At 40.3% G+C, this 16650-nt stretch overlaps 1 protein-coding gene across 1 annotated transcript in view; it reads right to left on the minus strand.

The window, feature by feature from the left end:
- The window catches only part of LOC144058307 (eukaryotic translation initiation factor 3 subunit H), an 85399-nt gene that overhangs the window by 10607 nt on the left and 58142 nt on the right, over window positions 1-16650 (minus strand). Inside the window, exon 6 of the mRNA XM_077576698.1 lies at window positions 7552-7672. Coding sequence (XP_077432824.1) covers window positions 7552-7672 — 121 coding nt within the window. The remainder of the gene's footprint in view (window positions 1-7551; window positions 7673-16650) is intronic.

The raw sequence follows: 16650 nt of genomic DNA on the forward strand, positions 1-16650 counted from the left end.
GTGGTCTCGATCTCAAGCCCAAAACATGACAGTACTGTATACAAATGAGAAAAGAGTGACGGAGATATTTTCTCCGCCATTGACCCCTTTTGAGTTTTGCAGCCTTCTGATGATTAAGAAGGCTCCATTTGTACAAGAAGCATCAGGGTCAATAGCACAAGATTACAGGGAGCAAATACACTAGATGTATAAAAGGTGTAATAGAGCTCACCTTCACCTCCTCTTACAGCACATATTAACTGTATAGAACCGCCAAAAATAAAAAAGCAGATACCATTTAAGATGTTGTTGTGTATGGTACTGTGTATGACACTGCAAAATGGTTAAGTGTGTTTGTGTGTGCGTGAGGTTCAGGGCCTGTGCTGATGAGAATGTTGGAGGGGAAGATAATAAATCATACTGGCCGAGGTGTAGGTGATTGGCCCAGGGACGTTTGGCTATGTATGTGTGTTGTTTTTTGCAGGGCTCATGTTGTCAACAGAGATTGGCCCCGAGTTGTTTGCCTATTGCACGTCCAGCTGATGCTTGTGAACCTGGCTGAAGATGACGGCTGAACATTAAAGACGTTTTCTCAATTCCAATCGCTGAGAGTAATGACAGAATCATTGAAATTGTTTACCGCAGGTGCAAGTTTATATGAACACAGTGAACATCTATGCTACTATTGTGCCCACAAATGCTATTTTTCATTATAGTTTTCATTATATAATAATACAAATAATAATAATAATAAGAATTCTTATTATTATTATTATTACTATAATTACCAATATTATAATACATGTGCATGATACTTGTGTATGTCGGCAGGCGCTGCTGCATTTGATGAGGCTGTACTTGATGAAAATGTGTTAGCCTTCATTAGTCTCCTGTTCGTGCTGAATGTGTGCTCGCGCATTCGTATTTGAACACAGCAAATGCTTTCCTGCTACAATTTTTTTATTTACAGCTAATGAAGTTTGTGCATTAAATAAGTCTCTGTATTGGTATTGAAAGAGGATAAAAACAGGGATATGAAAGACTAATTAACTCTTTGACTGACAGACGTTTTCAGAAATGGGATGTCGCCAGTGCCAGCCGATTTAAGCATTTTGACTGATCTTTCAAGGTCCACAGAAAATGTTGTGTTTGGACTATGGAAACACACATACTACCAAATGAAAGATTGAACTCTCATCTTTCATCAGAAAAAAAAGTTTGTTTTTACCTTATTCCGTTCTTCAGTAATCAACAATAGAAAATGGTTAGTTTCACCGAAATGCTCTGTTTTGAAACAAAAAGCGGAGAAAAAGAACTTTTTGTGAAACGATGTTATTTCATGCACTCTAGTGAATTCTACACTTCTTTTTGTCCATGAATGATGCCACAAACAACTTACGAACGTAACTCGTTCGTAAGTTGGGGAGCGTCTGTATATCGTATGGCAGCCATAGTCAAGTGGTTAAGATTGTCACGTCACCATGGGAACCCCGGTTCAAAACGATCCTCCCCAGACACATGGCTGCGGTGTCCTTAATACATTTAATACCAAAGTATTAGCATTAGTATTTTAAATGACGTTTAAGTACGTCATTTGAAAAATTGGCTCCGCCTCCCCACTTTTTCATGGGAGAGTGTACAGTAGGGTCTGATGTAATGTCGAACTGGAGGATAAGGTTTGTTGCAGTGTTAATTATTTAAAATTAAAAACAAAGGACAGCAGGTGGCCACACCAAAAACAACAGTGGTAGACTCGTTCCCTTTGGAACCGCAACGTCAGCAGTGGCTCCAGTAGTCACGCAGCCACGTCACCGGTGGCTCACCTGACTTCAAAATGCATTGCACACGAGATTTCTTCGGATGATACTAGTGATGAAGACGATGAGCCAGATGTGGAGACAGATATGGCTGATGACAAGTGCGTGTCCAAGTGCCAGACCCTCCAGAAGAGGATGTAAGCTAACTAACCTAAGATAACCAGCTTGCAAGTTCCCGTTTGTTGCCAACGGTCTTCTTCATGTTCTTTTAAGGCCTAGATACACCAATCCGACGTCGGCCAAATGTGACCAACACCTACCCCCTCGGGCGTCCCTCCAGTCGGCACGTCGCGTAAAAAAATGACGTAAATACACACCGCACCGACACTGACTATTACGTACCTTCAGTGCATGTGCGAAAAGTAATTCCCCTTTGTACCATCAGCGGCGGTAGTCATTATTGCTAAAGGCAACGGGCAAACTCTTTATGGGAATTCGCTAGCTAACAGCCAATCAGTGATCAAATGCCACCGACGCCGATTCAACATGTTGAATTTGTTGGATACGCCCCCCCCCCCCCCCAGACGTATTCCAACTCGATCCGACTTCACTACTAATTTATACACTGATCAGACGGCGTGTGCCATCGGCCCAACGCTGTCCCACTCCCGACGTAGGATTGGTGTATCTAGGCCTTTACATCTAAATTGTACCCTTAAAAGGTTTATGAGGGTGACACTTGAGTCACCCTGGAACTATTACTAGTTCTGTTGTTTTGTAAGATTTAAAATACTAGTAAAGCACAGGTTCAGAAAATAAGTCATGGTGATGGAAGTAAAGTTGCCATGAAATATGGCAAATGTATATGGGGGAACCGGGCTGTTGCCAGTTGAGGGGTCCAATGAGACACAAATACTTAATTTTTTATTTTTAAAAAGACACTACTCGGCTAATTTTAACTTGTAAAAAGTATGACTCACTGCATTGAAGTAACTTTTAAACCTTGCATGTGCCAGTTTAGTTCAAGACTTCAATGCAGCACCACAGACAGGTATTGCTTTCGTTTCTTTTGCCTAATGGGGAGATGTTCACACATAACAAAACCAATATGAAATGAGGCACAAAGACAAACCGCCTGCTTACATTCATTTTCCCCAAAAGGGGCCGTGAGACAGACAGGCCAAATAATTCAAGCAGACATGAGAAAACTATAACTTTAGAATCCAACATGGACCAGAGAGATCAACACAAGCACCAGTCAAAAAGAAAACCAATAAATGTATTTTGCACAGCACTTGAAGGAGGAAAAGCATTTTTCAAGCATTGATAATGAAAGAAACATCTGTAAGTCAAACTCATAATTTAACTCCAAATAAGCTGTTGAATAAAACGGAACATGCAGAGAGGGAGTCAATGAATTTTGAGCGTCCGTCATTCGGCAATCGGCAACAGTCAGGGCACACTTCCGTCATCGTCAATCCGTCAATATTGCAAGCCGAAAAGCATTGTTATCGTCAGTCCGTCATTCATTGCCTCAGCGAAATGGGCGTCTGCCATGGCATCCGTCACTGACAGACTGACAGATTGACAGACCAGACCTTCAGTGACGGAATGCCCACGTTTTTTTTTTTTTTCAAAACCTAACCTTAACGTCAGGCTCACATGGAACTCCATGTGTTAGGCATTACTGACACCTAGTTTTAGAAACAGCGCACTGCATAACATTGTAACATTGTTTGTGAGACAATTACTGTCATGGTTTCATGAAATAAAATTCCAAACATATTAAAAATACAAAGCAAGAACATATCTACAAACCCAATTCCCAAAAATGTTGGGACACTATACAAATTGTGAATAAAAACTGAATGCCAATGTGGGGAAGTGCCAAATTTTAATATTTTGTTCAGAATAGAACATAGATGACAGGTCAAAAGTTTAAACTGAGAAAATGTATCATTTTAAGGGGAAAATATGTTGATTGTAAATTTCATGGTGCCAACAAATCTCCAAAAAGTTGGAACAGGTAATAAGAGGCTGGAAAAGTCAATTGCACTTCCACAAACAGCTGGATAACCAGTTACCACTAATGAGGTCCATTGGCAACTTGATTGGAGTATGTCATGTTTACTTTCAGTCTTGTTTACTCCCTGTCATGTTTTCCCCTTGTCTTGTCATTTCCTGTTTTAGTGTGAAAAGTCTGACTCCTCTCGTTTCTGGTCACTTGCCCTTCCTCGTGTGGTGTCTGTGTCAACCTTGATTGTGTCCACCTTTCCCCATTACCCTCATGTGTCATCCAATCAGTGCCCTCAGCCAGGTGTGTCTTGTCATGTCATTAGTGTTGGTGTATTTAGTCGGTTGTCTCCCCCCCCTGTCTGTGTCGGTTCATTTTTGCTGTTGCCACGTTCGTAAGTCTTTCGCCACGTCACGCTGACCTCTTTGCCTTATCCGGATCCATGTCATGTTGTTAGTCTCGCCTTAGTTGTTTTTTCATGTTTTGCTTCAGGTTTTGTTAGTTCCATTTGTTTTGTACTTTGAAGTTAGCCTTTTTTTTGAGTAGATATTAAAACCTCTTTTGGACTGCACCTCTGCCTCCTTGCTCTGCCTTCCCGCATCTGGGTCCTAAAGCCCCACCTTACTGACAGAGTATAGAAAGAGCTTCTCGGAGTGGCAGTGTCTCTCAGAAGCGAAGATGGGTAGAGAATCACCAATTCCTCCAATGTTGCGCAGAAAGATAGTGGAGAAATATCAGAAAGATGTTTACCAGCGAAAAAATGCTAAAATGTTTAAGTAATCATCATCTACAGTGCATAACATCATCCAAAGATTCAGATAATCTGGAACAATCTCTGTGTGTAAGGGTCAAGGCCGAAAAATCATACTGGATGCCCATGATCTTCGGGCCCTTAAACTGCACTGCACCGCAAACAGGGATGCTTACTGTAAGGAAAATCACAGAAAGGGCTCAGCAATACTTCCAAAAAACATTGCGGGTGAACACAATCCACCGTGCCAGCCGCCGTTGCCAGACGAAACTCTACAGTACAAAGAAGAAGCCATTTCTAAAGCAGACCAAGAAGCGCAGGTGTTTCTCTGTGCCAATGGAGTGTGGCGTAGTGGAAACCTGTTTTGTGGTCAGACGAATCACGATTCAAAGTTCTTTGTGGAAAACTGTGGCGCTATATTATACTGACTAAAGAGGACAAGGACAACCCAAGTCAGTTCATAAGCCTGTATCTGTGATGGTATAGGGTTGCATAAGTGCATGTGGCATGGGCAGCTTCCACATCTGGAAAGGCATCGTCAATGCAGAAAGGTATATTCAGATTGGAGAACAACATATGCTCCCATCCAGGCATGATCACTTTCAGAGAAGATCTTGCATTTTTCAACACGACACACAACATGCCAGACCACATGCAGCACGAATTACAATATCATGGCTGCGTAGGAAAAGGATCCGGGTTTTGAAATGGCCAGCCTGCAGTCCACTTCTTTCACTTATAAAGCACATTTGGCGCATCATAAAGGGAAATGTGCAACAAAGGAAGCCCAAAACAGTTGGAAAGTTAGAAAGACGCGTGTTAGACAAGAATGGGACAGCATTGCAGACTGTTGTAAGAAGAGGGAATGTCTCACAGTGGTGAAAATGGCCTTGTCCCAATTTTTTTTTTATAGATTTGTTGACACCATGGAATTTAAAATCAACATAGTTTTCCCTTAAAATGATACATTTTCTCAGTTTAAACTTTTGAAATGTTCTGTATGTTCTATAAAAATTTATTTGGCACTTCCAGATAATTGCATTCAGTTTTTATCCACAATTTGTATAAGTGTCCCAACTTTTTAGGGCCCGAGCAGCTATCGCTGCGAGGTCCCTCTTGTTTTTGTAAGAATTATTATTCTTATATTTGCTCAGAAGAGTGTTCCTTTATGATGTCATAACACGAAGTTTGTGAGTTTTCACGAATTGTAAGGGCCTAAACATGCACTGAAACACACATCTGGCCTGGCAAAATGACCAATATTTTACCGTGTATTGGGCGATTTCTACAAAAATTACTCACTAGCGCCCCCTGGAATTTTTTAACGAAGCAGCCCCGGTTGTATGTTTAAGCAAGATCTACGGAAATTTTTTGGTATATGAGGGAGCCCAAGACCTACAAAAAAGTCTCTTGGACTCATATGCTAAAATGAACAGGAAGTGAGTTACGGATTTTTGAATGTCCGTTTGTTGCACATTTAAAGGGGGCATTCTGTTGCCCATTTCTTCTACACGTTTGATCCGATTGACTTCAAACTGGACTATGTCAAGACCTAAGCCAACAAAAGGGGAAAAAATCTTGAGTTTTCAAAATACTATACGACGGGTCGGGGCATCATATTTTTTATTTCATATTTTCTTTTCCATGAAATGCGAAATACGTAATAACTCCTCGGTGCATGCTTAAAAAATTCCTAAGCTTCACTTGTATGTTTATAGTCACGACTTGAAGGTATCTCTATGACAATAGTCAGTTCTAAATATAGCGCCACCTAGCTCTTGGGTCGACAAAAAAAAATGACGACACATAAGATATTTTCATATTTGTACAAAATGTTGATACTTTTGTAAGTGTGATAACCGAGTCATTTGTGAATATTTTTTTTACTTTCGACCACTCAAAATTTTTTGTGGGATCCGACCTATCCATTTTGATTATTGAACGATATGGACTAAAGGTACCAGTGGATGATGACATTCGTCTTGCCCTTTCAAAGCTGCGGGGAAGTTTTGACAGTCCTCCTCCTATTGTTTGCTGGTTAGCAGCAAAAAACGTCGGATTCTTCTCCGCTAACCTGGGGTGGAAACGCAAGAGTTGCTGTTACACGTTTTTCGCTAGCTTTTTATCCTGAGGAGGAAATCTGTCGCTCAGTAACTTCCGCTGCCGCCATGATCTTGTGCGGGCGGCAGGCGTGTCTTTTACTTCCGTGTTCCTGTAATTAAGTTATTATGGAAAATAATCGTTTTTGAACATTTATGAATTGTAATCAAATCGTCAAGTGTTGCATCGCAATGAATCTAATAATCGATGTTTTGGCACACCCCTAATATATGTACTTTAAAATCGGTGCAGCTCATTGCTAAAAAATAAAATGGACACTAATTTTGAGGGTCTTAACATTGAGCAAAACTCATTAAGCTTTGCACACTCATCACACCTGGCAAAAAAAACAATCCATAATATGTAAAGGTTTATTATGCCATTTTCAAATAATTTCTGCTTCGAATGTGCCACAACCCAAACGTGCCAGTACCCCAACATGCATGTACCCCAAAGTGGCCCGGGCTACGAGGGCCCTTTATAGCTGCCCGCAGCTCCAGTTTGGAATTGGGTTTGTAAGTAAAATGCAGGTTTTATAATTGTGAAGAAGAGTCATGGTGCTTTGTAGACGATGTGCCATTAAATGCAGTGTGTAAAATGGAGATGACTGATTGGCTCATCGCAAATGTAAATCCTTCCTCCACTGGGCCAAGAGCACTGCTGGCCAATGACGTCACATTACAGCAATTCCAATCGGACAAACTGCATTACACTCAATTAAATAAGAGTGATGTGCTTGTTTATTAGTTCAATTTGCTCGTTGAATGTTTTTAAAACAAAACAACTATTAATGTATTTCTATCTGCACCTTTGTAGGCATATCACTCAATAGCATGCTGTCATCTGGAGAGTTCCTTTGCTACTTGGCTTACAGTGTGTGGGTGGTGTGTATTTGCTTCTATGAAGAAAAGTTGTGCGTGCATACGTGTGTGTATGTGTGTGAGAATTACCTGGTGCTTCTGCTGCTGCTGTTTGCTCAGATTGCGGCTGTAGGTGTTATACTTGACAATGTCTTGGTTCATGTCATCCACTCTGTCCATCAGCAGCTGAAGGCTCTTCTCCAAATGGTTACTGCAAGAAAGGTATCCATTATTCACATTGTTTTGCTCTGCTACTTACACATTTTCATTTACCTACAATGGCTTTCATCATACACCCCTTTTGCCCAATCTGAACACAGAATTGCTCAGTGATCTCGTATATAACACATACAAACATTAAAACAGTTTTACAGTCTTCTGAAGGTCTGCATTGCTTCAATCAAACTCTTTTGCAGGTTATAATGATAATAAAAGTAATAATAGGGATGCACGGAAAATTGAAGGAGAACTTTCGGCCATCAGTTTGTGCCCTCAATGTCAAACGCTCTTGGGTCACGCAGCAGGACAAGGATCTGAAACGCACCAGCAAAGCCACCTCACAATGGCTCAAAGAGACCAGAATTAAGGTTTGGAGTGGCTAAGTCAAAGTTCGGATTTAAATCCAATTGAGATGCTGCGGCATAATCTTAAACGGGCAGAGTTGGAACATTTCTGCAAAGAAGAGCAAAACTCCTCCACTACGGTGTGAAAGATTCACCTGCAATTATCGCAAACGTTTGATTTCAGTTATTGCAGTCAAAGCTCGCTATTATGTTCAGGGGGCAATTACTTTTTAGCATAGGAATAAATAAGTTTGTATCGTGCGTATCATGCTTTGGCTCTTAAGTTGATAAAAGCTTTCCACAAACTACCCATTTTTGTTGGTCATAAGCTGGTAAACAGTTCATTTCTAATAGTTTCTTCTCAGAAAAGAGCTGTCTACTGCAGCTATAAATAACAGCATTGAACCAAGTAAGTAAAGTCAGAGGCCTTAGCAAAACAATGAGGCTGAACTCCCTCTTGTACTGTAAAGCCGAGAAGAACTGCAGAAATAGGTGATAAGTATTAGTCAGTTCATCATCGAGACTGACGTCTCTAAGAGGACACACTGACATTTGATATATTGTTGCCATTATAAAAATATTGATCATGCCTTCTTGTAATTCAAAAGATAATGGCAAAAGCTGTTGCAATCAGATTGCTATCAGGACAAAGTTTCTCTACTTAAAGGAGGAATGGATTAATGCCATAAAGCTGCAACCTTTCCCTTGACTGGTGGAATGCTGATAATAGCAGATAGCTTTGCTTACTCAGTGGGCTCGTCACTCAGGCTGAACAGCGATTAAACAAGAATAACGGAGAATTTTCAGAGTAAATGACTTAGAGGGTGAAATATCAAATCTAGATTATTTTTTAATTAATTTTACCGATTTGACATGTCATAATCATTGCTCTCCCTTTTTTTTTTCTTTTTTTTTATATTTATATGCTTTTTGTATTTTTATACGTTTTTTTGTATGTGGGTGAATATGTGTATGTGCGTGCGTGCATTCATTAGTTCACCAAAAACCTATAAAAAAAAAAAAAAATCCCATACCGTCTCCCCAAACCGAACACTTCCAGCCAGAGTCGTGAGGCCGCATCTGGCTTGCATGAAAATCTCCACCAAAGAGGCGAGCCGTCCACCCCCGCCAGGAGAGAGCAAGCGCAACACCTCAGGGCCCCCCAAGGCCGCGGCAACGCCAAAGGACGACCCCCGGGCCCCCGCAAACCTAGTTACTTAAATCAGGTAAAAAATAAAATAACTTCATGAGTGTGTTTGCCTTGATAAACCAAATAACAACCAATCCAAGGTTCGGGGAATCCTTTGTCTTTAAAAAGTCAACAACTTTTGATGGCATGTCCACATTTAAAGGCATTAGCACCGAACTACGGCTGCAACCAATGTTCCCTCTAATTTTCCATGTGTCTGAGCATTCACACAAACCTCCTGAGTTGTTATTCAAACTGTAGAAAAGGTTCTCACTGAACTTGAAAGCACTGGCGCCATCAAAAAGCCTTTGATTACCAGATCTATAGAAAGAAAATTTCCAGACAAAACAAAAAGAGACTGGCTCACATTCATGTTCAATCCAAGAAGCGGACACACACAAACACAACACACAACTTGACACTGAGCTTTCCTTGGACAGACATGCACACGGCAGCCAGTATCACACCTGTTCGCCCGAGATCATAACACGACACATGATGGATGTTACCAAAAAAATTCTAATCACCTACAGCAGAGGTGCCCAAGTCGGGTCCTCGAGAGCCCCCACGCAGCCTGTTTTCCATGTCTCCCTAATCCAACACAGCTGAATCAAATTACAGGTATCAGATAATCAGTGAGATTTTGGGTATTCCTCACCAGGTTGCCCTGCGCTGAGACTCAGGTTTCTTAGATCAGCTGTTCTATTTCAAATTTTTGTTGGTATGCGCAGGTCTTTTTTTCCTTTTTTTAAAATGTGTTTTTAAATCATGTAAAGGTCTTTGAGTTGCATTCTTTGTATGAAAAGTGCTATATAAATAAAGATTGATTGGTTGATCATGAATCAGGTGTGTTGGAGGAGTGAAACATGGAAAATAGATAGGGGCTCTCGAGGACCGGACTTGGGCACCCCTGATCTAGAGTATTTATTAACATAGATGATATCATTGGATAGAGATTTGTACAAGAACAAAAATTAGAGTTTGTAAGAATCGGTGAAAGATTAAGGTTTTTTTTGCCACTTTGTACGTCATTAATTTGCCTAAACTGACTTGTCCACAAAACAATGCAAGTAAATAGGAAATTTTGTAATCACATTTTTAAAATCAATTATGGTTGTAAAATTTGCTATTTTATAATACAAAATATTGAAGAGTGACACTTTTTTTTTATGTCAGTATAAAAATCGTTGAAAAGGAAAACTATATTCAATGTTAAATAATGTTACTAATTACTGTGAGTTTTGAATGCTTCACTTATTTATTGATAATTCTCAAGAAAGAATTTAAGGACTTTACCTACCCCAGGAAATTGGTGAATTTTCTCAAATTTACACTCTTAAGATAATGCTAAACATTAATATTCAAAGTCTTTGTTGCTAGTACCTGAAGCTTTTTACGATGATTATTGTAACAGATTAAAAATGCAAGACAAAGTGCCCTGTATTACATAATTCACATTTTGGCAAAAATGAGCAGAAGTACAAGGGCGTGGAGAGGCATTGTTACTATACCTCCAAACTCCAAATGACTATCTTACGGCCTCAGACTGAGGCAATCCAAGCGTGCATATTCACGGCTCGTGGATTGATGGCGAAGACAGCGCAGCTACAAATACTTGTGAATATTTCACCAAACGTTGACCATTGACACTTCGTTCATACGTCGCTGTAATATACTTTAATTGTGCATACATAGCATGCAGACTCAGCATGGGGGTTCTATTCCGTGGTTGGCTATGAGGGGATTGTTAAGATGACAACTGGACACCCTGAAGGCTGGACACTGCCGCGTCTCCAATTGGTGTATTGGCAAACACATTGCAATTCTATCAACTATTTTTGTTCATTTTCAACCTGTTTGAACAATTTGTAGACTGCACTTGCCACTTCACTTATCATTGTAAAGAAGCCGCATATAGGGCTAGAGACTGGATAAATAAATAATAAAAATGAGCATCTGTGGCGGAGAGATCTGTGCGACAACATTGTGTGCATTTCAGTCTGAAATACTCTCCACACTTTCAGATTTATTGTCTTTTTTGACACATTTTTCTTCTCGTTCCAGCAACTATATGTGCCAAATAAACTTTTATTATGCCTTTGGATGAGGCGAATATGACAATGCAAAATGCCAGTACAGCTCAGGTTTGACTTTTTTTTTTTAATGCACTGTATTCATTTGCTGTGCGCTAAGGGTATAAGAGCAGAGCGCAGCTTAGAAGGAACTTTGGCTACAACTAACAATTATTTTAATAATCAACCTGTCAATTTGTCGGTTAATCAAATGAATCACATTAAAAAAAAACTTTTTAATTTCCATCCCTTTCGTCAAACGGTACATGCAGAAAATGCACATTATAATTCAGTTCCTTGTTTGGTCCTTTATGTCAGAAAAGTGGCAAAAATGTTGATAATTGTTTTCCATACTAAAAGCAGATGTCTTATAATGAACAAAAAATACAAATGACCAGTCTACTACAGAAATCTGAGAATATCTACAGTTGAGAGGCTGAAATTTGGAAAATGTTGAATTAAACCAAGTCTCTAAACGATTAATCAATTCAAGAAAAATCAATTCATTCGATAAACGATTAGCTGTCACCATGCTATGATAGAGCATTACCCAGAGTGCTTCTGTGTACAGATGTAGTATATATTATGAGCAAAACCGGGCAAATAAGAAAAAAAGTAATGTACTTTACTGGAAAGCTAGTTATAAAGACAGACTCCTTTAGAACATAACAGAAGCATTTGGAATCTAGTAATTCACATTCAAGCAATCCGTCACTGTAAGGAAGCAATGTCATCTGTGGTAACAACAATCTTGATTGCTCAAATACAATTGCATTCATTCAGCTTTCCAAGCGGCTGACAGAGACAAATGGGGCCACAGATTACAAGAGGAGACAAAAGGAAAACATTAAATAAAACCCATTATCATTTACTTCCTTGAAGGACGGGAAATGAGAAAAAAAGGGGGAAACTGTCAGCAGAAGACGTAGTGAAAAAGACGCTACAATTCAATACAAAGAAAGAAACTAAGCAGCACTCAACAACAACTTATGTAAAGGAAACGATTCCATCTTACCAGACACTGCATTGGCAATTATGCCAGGGAACCTTCAAGTATAATTATAAAACTACTATTATAAGGTAAATACATTATTATTATTATAGAAATGGGTAACATCAGAAAGGTCATTCGAAAAGAGAAATATTACAATAATTGTTTTGTTGGTCAAAATGAAAAAAAGAGAAATTGGGGCTAGTTGGCCAAGGTTTTACAGAGCCATGCATACGGTCTGATGCAAATAACTCAGAATGTGCTACAATGGAGTATTTAGACACACTATGAGCGTGATCGACCCTTTTAGTCATCATTGTGCTAATTTCTCACACCTGCCCCTGGGGAAGCTTTTTTAATAGCAGCAACACAGCTGTTTCATGACTTGCAGCAGTTTATTTCCATAAATGATTGCTGACTCACACCCTAGAGGCAGATGCTGAGAGACTCACAGATATAAATACAATTCCGTAAGAGCTAGACTGTGGTTTAATATGCAAGGCATTTTGCATATCAGCGCTAGTAAAGTGGGCCCTAACCCTGAGAAAACATTCTTAAACATACTTGCAAAACGGCTAAAATATGTTGCTAAAACTCACTCTAGAATGGTGTCATGGCATTTGTCATGACGGTTGTTACAAATCTCTACCTCGGAGGAATTTTATTAAAAATTTTTTTTACTCCAAACATTAAAAATTCATCCACTAGTACATATTAAATTGTCAATATACTTCAGCGTTGTTGTAAAACACTATTATGTTTATTGTATGTACTGTGTTTTTATGACTTTGGCGGCTATGTGCTGCCTCAACCTCACAACCAGGAAACAGGCACGTGCAACGGCTGTTCCGTGATCGGTTTCTTCTTTGGTTGTTGCTTCACGGCTTTCCGGTGCACTGCTGTTGATATAGCGCCTCCATAATTGCGCAACGCTGCAGTTAAAATACGTTGCTGCCGCGCTATATTAGTCCCTGGAGGGGCACAAAAATTAGCTGGAGGCAGCTGCCTCCAAATTTTGAACGGAGGAAAAACCCTGAGGGAGCACTGTATCTTGAAACCGAGGGAACAGAATGAGGCAGCACTGAAAGCTAGCTAGCGGACATGTGCAGCGAAACTAATGGAGAGACAGAACATGGGATCAACCCAACATAAATCATTTTCCAGTCACTGTCACTTCTTAAATAGAGAAACATTTCCACATTGTGTTGGCTTTATTATTGCACATCTCTTTGGCGATTGATTCAATGAGTGTTACACTGCCTTCAGATCACTTCACTCGTGTTATGTGGCCAGAACAACATTATTTGTGTTTTGTTGGCAGGTTTTAGACTAATGCATTACAAAACTAGCGATTTACATTTCTCTGCAAATAAATACTGCAGCATATTACCAGTGTTTAGGGATGTCCCGATCCGCCCGATCACGTGGTTGCTGACTTCATTTTTCCACACAGTGCGTGCGGCATGGCGTCACTTTACTACAGTGACACTATTAATGCCATCGAGCGGCTGGGCTGAACAAGGAAATGGTGCAGAGGTATTTGGAAGTAGATGAGTTATCATCTTTGATGTGAAAAGTGGAGACTTGCAGTGTGCAATATGAGCATTTTGTGAGCAGAAAAGATATGTAGATGCGTTGCTTCCCCGCTGCACTTCATTGACAGGGAGCCAAGCAGCCTGGCGACTTCGACGTGCTTCATGTCATCCTAGCGGATCTAGCTGCGGGCGCGCTTCGTTTCCTCCCCGTAAAATCCAGCTGCGGTGCCTGCGCCAGCAGACTCTGGACGCCCTGTGCAGGGAGCCCGGCAGCTGCAGTGCCTGCGCTGGCGACTCTGGAGCCTGGACGCCCTTCAAAGGGAGCCCGGTGCCTAGCCTAGTGCAAATTCGAAAGGTCGGACGTCCTAGCAGGGCCGGTAAATTCTGCCCGGGCCGGCAGCCTAGACTGGTGTCCAGCCCCAAAGTTATGATATGGTAAAATTAAATACATTTTGCTTGCTTTCTCGTCAGGGGCAGCCTTTTGTTTGTTGTGAAGTTGGCTTGTTTCACACACATATATACAGTATTTTTTTCCTAAAGTAAAACGACATTAGGTTAGCCCATCAATTTGTGTTAAGTAGCATGCTTTATAACGGCTACAGTAGGTTCTCAAAAATAAAGCTCTTGTGAAAAAATAATACACTGGTTTATAATAGCCCTTTGAGTAACTCATAGATGTGCCAAAAAGTTTTTTTATTAATGGTTTACTTAGTTTAACCACTATCCACTCACCCTATAAAAGTTGTTGAGGTAGTTTTGTTTAAAAAATAAAAAAATAAAAAATGATCCTTAATAAAATGCCGAGGTATCGAATCGGGACTCGGAATCGGCCGATCTCAAAAAGAAGTGACACTGACTCAGATCCGAAAAAGCGTGATCGGGAAATCCCGACCAGTGTTGTACCTGAACGCGTTAATTAAACAAAAGTTTATGAACTTCTTTATACTTTGGATGAACATGACCTGAAGTTTGTGATCGATTCTGGGGCAAATGAAAGGCTTTGAACACAGTTATTTTTTTCTCCGGGTTGCCATTTTTTCTCTTATTAGAAAACCAGAGTAAAACCAGAGTAAAGACACAATAAACAGAGCTTAATTATGCGGGAAATGCCATTATCTGGTTGTACAGCACGTAACTCAGCATCACTGTATGTTGCTTATATAGCAAACGCGGAGCGTACATGATTCTGCCTCCTAAATGTAACACACAACAAGAAGAAATACACACATTGTATATTTAAATACAAAACATATGGCGTTTGTAAAACATTGCTAGTGCTAATGCTGAAGTCGATGGTGGATCCCATTCAAATGCTAACAGGAAATTAGCATCAACTTTAGGAGTGCTATTCCTTCTATTTCTACTAATAACGGCTATTCACACATTGGTAACATACACACAGGTGAGATAACACTACTCAAAGGTACATTTTTCCCCCAAGCTGTGAAAAACAAGTTGTATTAACAGAGCTCAAATGTGACCGCCTTCCATCCCATTGTCCATGCATGCACAGCACCACACTGCCCCTAAGAGGCCAACATGCACAGGAACCGTCCGTCTCTTTGTTTTTTGTTATTTTATTTTAAAACTGTCAAGTCTTGCATTATTTATTTTAGTGTAGAGTATTCTTATATTACTTACTACTACTTCATTTCTTGTTGTCCTTTTAAGTTATATTTAAAGTACAGTATTAAACAAAAAACAAAAACAAAACTACGCTGCAGTCGTATAGCGCCGGGACGCCTCTCAGTCCTCGCCGCTGCCTCCAAACCGGTTGCCTTCATCTGCCTCTTTGCCGGCCGATCTGTCGTCTACGGTCCGCTCTCCTGTATCCCTGCCCCTCCCCCTGTCCGCTCCTTGTTCCTCCGTCTGTTCCCCCTGTCCTTCTGTCCGTGTTTCTTCCCTTTCCCTTTGTGTCCATCTACCTGGTCTTTAAAAAAAGTACTGCGCAAGCTGCCGATTGGCCAAAAAGAAACCCAGTTGGGGAGGGCCAGAGCTGCACAGGTGCAGGCTATCGCGGCTAATTGGGATGTCAATTTTCCAAGTTGGAAGTCTAGAAAAAACAAATACACCGCAACCAAAACAAACACAGCAAAACAACACACCAAAATAACACGCAATAAGAAAAGCTAAATTACATAACTCATGCATTAAAAATAAATAAAAATACTTCCACCTTATGACATTACCCCACCGGGTTCCCGCTACTTTTTTTTTCCTATAATGAGGCCGCAAATTGTCTCGCTCTCGTTCGGTCTCTCCTACTGTATTTGGGCCCACTTGGTTTGTTTTGCTCTGCCTGATGCTCTTGCGGTTTCTTTACAGTGCGCCCCCTTGTGATCTGGTGGATAATCCGCACTTTTGTATGAGCCGCAGGGTCGAATGCAAGTGAAAAAAGCAGCGGCTTATAGTCCAGAAATTGTAGTTCAGAATTTTTTATTTTTTTAAGTTCATTGATTCAAAAATGATCTATGAACTGAACTAGTACATTTTGAAATTTGAGAGCTGAACTTTGAGCTAGAGTTCACGTAAATGAACTTTCCCAACACTCCATATTAAATACTAACGGTAAACACATTTCATTATGTTATGCTCACTCAGCACTAAATATGCCCAATGTGCCAGCTGTGGAAAACCGCCACTCTTACCTGTCTCTTTCTCACGTTCCGTTGTCGTTCCACGATTCCCGACTCCCGGTAAAATGCATACATTCAACCAAATATTAAGCACTTAACTAATTTTAACTGTAGTGTCCGAGCAAAGGGCAGTCAGTAAACCACAAGCTATGCATGTTTGAAAGAGATTAAATAAAATAAAAAAACTTTCAAGCAGTTACTGT

The sequence above is a fragment of the Vanacampus margaritifer genome, chromosome 9 (assembly GCF_051991255.1).
Source record: "Vanacampus margaritifer isolate UIUO_Vmar chromosome 9, RoL_Vmar_1.0, whole genome shotgun sequence".
Taxonomy (NCBI): Eukaryota; Metazoa; Chordata; class Actinopteri; order Syngnathiformes; family Syngnathidae; genus Vanacampus; species Vanacampus margaritifer.